This window comes from Octopus sinensis, linkage group LG14, assembly GCF_006345805.1.
Source record: "Octopus sinensis linkage group LG14, ASM634580v1, whole genome shotgun sequence".
NCBI classification, from domain to species: Eukaryota; Metazoa; Mollusca; class Cephalopoda; order Octopoda; family Octopodidae; genus Octopus; species Octopus sinensis.
The window spans coordinates 4908797-4913796 of NC_043010.1; the positions used below are offsets into that span (position 1 = coordinate 4908797).

The 5000-nt window shown below is 37.7% G+C and overlaps 1 protein-coding gene across 7 annotated transcripts in view; it reads right to left on the minus strand.

The window, feature by feature from the left end:
* LOC115219535 (protocadherin gamma-A11-like) overlaps positions 1-5000 on the minus strand; it is a 137866-nt gene that overhangs the window by 118528 nt on the left and 14338 nt on the right. For all 7 annotated transcript variants that reach the window (XM_029789725.2, XM_029789728.2, XM_029789726.2 and 4 more), the window contains exon 2: positions 4468-5000. This exon is cut by the window's right edge and continues 1966 nt beyond it. In XM_029789725.2, coding sequence (XP_029645585.1) covers positions 4468-5000 — 533 coding nt within the window. The remainder of the gene's footprint in view (positions 1-4467) is intronic.

Below are 5000 nucleotides of genomic sequence, written 5' to 3' on the forward strand. Positions count from 1 at the left end.
TCGTCAGAAACATAGGAGAAAGAAAGATCCCGAGGTAGGAGGACAGAGGGAAAAAAATGTAAGTGGTCTTCACGAGGTCACATACTGAAAAGGCAGAAGTGGTAAACAAGAAGGAGCAGGTTTTCAAAACCAGGAGAGCGGAATCAAAGAAGGAATGGTAAACAACGGTGTGCGAGATGACAAGGGTGTGTGTGTGAGTGTGTGCGTGTGTGTGTGTATGTTGTATATGGTGGGCGAAGGCTAGTGGCAAACACATATATACATATATGTATACATACACACAGACATATATATGTGTATGTGTGTGTGTGTGTGCATGTATATCATGGGCTCTCCTGTCATAGACAACAGATGCAGGTTTTGCAAATTTTTGCTGAACAACCTACATAGAGGATTTGTTTATAGTAATCAAATGTTTGTGCTGTACATCAGCTTATTCTTTCCATGAAATCAACATTGCCTGTACCAGTGCATGGTGTACCACATGGCAGATGTCAAAGCGATTGTATGGAGGCACTTGGCCTAGTGGTTAGAGCAGCGGACTCGCGGTCAAGGGATCGCGGATTCGAATCTCAGAACGGACGATGTGTGTGAGCGAAACACCTAAGCTCCACGTGGCTCTGGCAGAACGTAATGGCGAACTTCTGCTGACTCTTTCACCACAACTTTCTCTCACTCTTTCCTCCTGCATCTTGCAGCTCACCTGCGATGGACCGGCATCCCGTCCAGGTGGGGAACTTATACACCAAGAAACCAGGAAACCGGCCTTATGAGCCAGGCATGGCTCGAGAAGGAACAAACAACAAAAGCAATTGCAGAGTAGCATCCGATGAAGTATTTTGCCCAAGTACACATCTCACTGCCTGGTCTGAGGAATGAAACCCATGCTCTTATGATCATGAATGCAATATCCCAACCACTCGGTCATGTGTGCTAACTGAATATATCCAAAGAGTTTAGCCAGCACAGTTTGTCATAGATATCACCTCCTTGTGTTCACATACATCTTCATGGATGGATAAAGAGTTATTGCTGGACTCTTTTAAATCTTGTGTTAAAATTTCGTCAGCAACTGAAAATCCTTTTTAACTGTCTGTTATGACATGTAGTGTCCTCCAGGGCCAGCATTGGGAAATGCATGGCCCGATTAGAGAATTGTCAGTGGAGCCCTCTACACTACAAAAGCTGAAGATAGATATTTTATGCTTTGTGTAGAATGCCAATCCCAGCCCAAAAAGTGTTGAGGTTTTGAGGCTCTAACATTATCCACAAAGATATACTAATAATACATCATAACATCTTCCACCCGAGTATGTGCGTAGGATTCTCTTTTGGCACTGGGACCAATTTGAACAAATCTGTCTAATCGACTTAAAACCAACCCTGTTGCCCTTTGGTTATGGCCATTAATACAAAGAGGATAACAATCTCCTCACAACACTAGGCAGGATTAGAAATTCGAATTTGAAATTAAGGAATAAGAGAAATACATAATAATCAGTGGCATATATTGGTTGTTGTATTACTCTTTCTCTTTTACTCTTTTACTTGTTTCAGTCATTTGACTGCGGCCATGCTGGAGCACCGCCTGTAGTCGAGCAAATCGACCCCGGGACTTATTCTTTGTAAGCCCAGTACTTATTCTATCGGTCTCTTTTGCCAAACCGCTAAGTGACGGGGACGTAAACACACCAGCATCGGTTGTCAAGCAATGCTAGGGGGACAAACACAGACACACAGATACATACACACACACACATATATATATATATATATATACATATATATATATATACATATTTACGACGGGCTTCTTTCAGTTTCCGTCTACCAAATCCACTCACAAGGCATTGGTTGGCCCGGGGCTATAGCAAAAGACACTTGCCCAAGATGCCACGCAGTGGGACTGAACCCGGAACCATGTGATTGGTTAGCAAGCTACTTACCACACAGCCACTCCTGGGAGTGCTGCCACATCCAATGCCACCAAATTTCAAGTAGGGGTATAACAAAAGTTTTCCATTAAGATCCTATGTATATAGAATAGATTCATTTTAATATGTGTTCAAATTCTTGGAAATTAATTCCTGAAGATGTTGTATATATAGATAAAATATTTACACCTGTCTGTTACAGGCATTGTTAAATATAATCTATAGATATGTTCCGTTGAGCAGTATAGCATTAAAAGAAAAAAGAAACGCAATACAATGTATATCAAGAGACATAGATATATATAGAAGGTGGATGCCTTTTCTGTTATCATATCTTTTGTGAGTCCAAGCAAGATAATATTTCCCCCGGTCAGACATGTGTTTGCAGAATATTGGAAATAACTAACATTCATTCACAGCAATTACATGTTGTAAAGAGGAGATACAAAACACTTACACACACACAATTGCACCATGTATATATATATATATATATATATACATACATAGATTCTTTAAATGTCTATCTACCAAATCCATTTACAAAGCTTTGCTTAGTCTAGAACTGTAGAGAACACTTGCCCAAGGTTCCAAGCAGTGGGACTGAACCTGAAACCATTTGGTTGGGAAATAAACTGTTTGACCAGATAGCTCTGTCAGCATCAATGCATGTCTGTACCAATCCATCCCTGCATCTCATCATCATCATCATCATCATCAACATCTACTTTACCATGGATCTGAAGACACTGATTGTGAGCAAATTTCTTATCAGATGTCTTTCTTGAAACCATCTCCCACATACCTTCAAGTGAGATAATAATAATCTCACTAGCTTAGTAAAAAGTGTATCTGCTCTGAATTACATAATTCAGCCATAGCATTCAGTGAAAAGTATGTAAGATGGTGTAATTAAATAATTTCGGAACCAATCTCCTGTTTTTGTTTTTTCTATGTGTACTCTATGAACTTTGTGACCATGAAAACCAGTAGGAGTTACTTTGAATAGTTTCTGTGGGTTTTCTTTACCATTTCTCTTTCCATTAATAACAATACGAATATAGTTCTAAATACTGTTTGTTTGGTATACAGTTATAATCACACTATACAAATACATACATACATACATACTTACATACATACATACATACATACATACATACATACATGCATACATACATACATACGTACATACATACATGCATACATACATACATACGTACGTACGTACGTACATACATACATACATACATACATACATACATACATAGTAGAATGTGTATGTGTCTTTGTGTCTGTGTTTGTCCACTACTACAGCATGACAACTAGTGTAGGCTTGTTTACATACTTATAACTTAGCAGTTTGGCAAGAGAGACTGATAGAAAAATAAGTACTAGAGTCGATTAGTTTGACTAAAACCGTCAAAGTGGTGCCCTAGCATGGTCATAGTCCCATGATAAAACAAGTAAAACATAAAAATACATGATGGGCTTCTTACAGTTTCCATATACCAAATTCACTCACAAAGCTTTGGTCAGCACAAAGCAACAGTAGAAGAGACTTGTCCAAAGAACCACTGAATTATTTTTTCAATTAAAAATATTTTTTTAGGCCTAATTGCCAACTGCACATTTCGTGTCAAACAAAAATATATTTGAAGAAATGGAATTTGTTGAGCTGCTGGAACATTGAATGAAATGCCTTTTGGTATTTGTTCCATCACTCTGCACTCAGTTTAACTTCTGCTGAGATCAGCTTTGCCATTCCTTCTGTCAGGATTGACATTTAAAGTACCAATCAAGTACTAAAACTATTCTTTTCTTCTGCATTCATTCACTTTTTCACTTTCTCTCAGAACTAACTGTATCTAACAAGAAGGTATCTTATAAAAACAGAAATAAAATGAGCAGAAAAAGAAATCAAAAACGCAACCAAAGGAGTACAACAACAATAAATAACACTTTTGTACTCTCATGAAAATTCTACGATTTAAGCCATAATGTTTTTCAAGGAAGCAGGGGTCATTTATTAGCCTTTGATGCAAGGAGGATGGAAAAGTGGTATTCATTATGACCTGTCACTATTTTGTATTTAATGAAGGTACATAGCTTAGTGGTTAGAGTGTCAGGCTTACAAACACAAGTTTGTGGGTTCAATTCCTGAATTGAGTGATGTGTTGTCTCCTAGTGTAAGGTATTTTATTTCATTTTGCTCTAGTGTATTCATCTGTAATGAGTACTGGTTGTTGTATCCTGGGGTAAGGATGAGGTGGTTGAGAAGCGGTCTATGCCTGCTTTTGACTACAGGCTTCCTACTAAAACAATTAGCATTGCATGTGTAAGTTTGTTGTACTTTATTGCCATATATTTTTTTTTTGTTTTGATAATATAATAAATGCATAAAAGAGAAACTTTCCAAACCACAAAAAAGTTTATAATAAAAATATGTAAAATCCCTGAGGTTACCATTATTTGGTAAGTTGTCTGTAATAGAAATATATTTTAGAAGGGTTGAAAATATGAGCTAACTTACCTGATAAGCTTCTTGTTTAATTGCAGGCAGATGTATCCCTGAGGTGGAACCATCCCAGTTATGGTCAGATTTGTATCCAGAATGATGTTCTCGTCTTAATAATGTAGTCTGAGAAGTTTTATTACTGCCATGATCTGCTACCATGGTAAAAGGAACATCGTATTTTGGTGATATTTGTTCACACACGTAACCCGATGGTCTTCTTTCCCCAGTGCAGTCATTAGTTGTGCCATACTGAACATTTCTCTGACTCCTTTTATGAACAACACATACTATTATAGACACAACAATAGCAACAGAAACTATCACTGCTGCTACGACAATAATAACCATCAAGTTAATATGTATTCTGTTGTCTGATTCCGTGTCTTCAGCTGTGTACATTCTGGCTGTTGTATTGCTAACAGTTAACGTCAAAGACAGTGTAGTTGTGGCTGATAAAACTGGAGTACCACTGTCTTTGATAGCTAATTTTAGATTATACGATCCAGCATCATTTTGGTACACTGTACGAGAGAAAGACAAAACTCCTG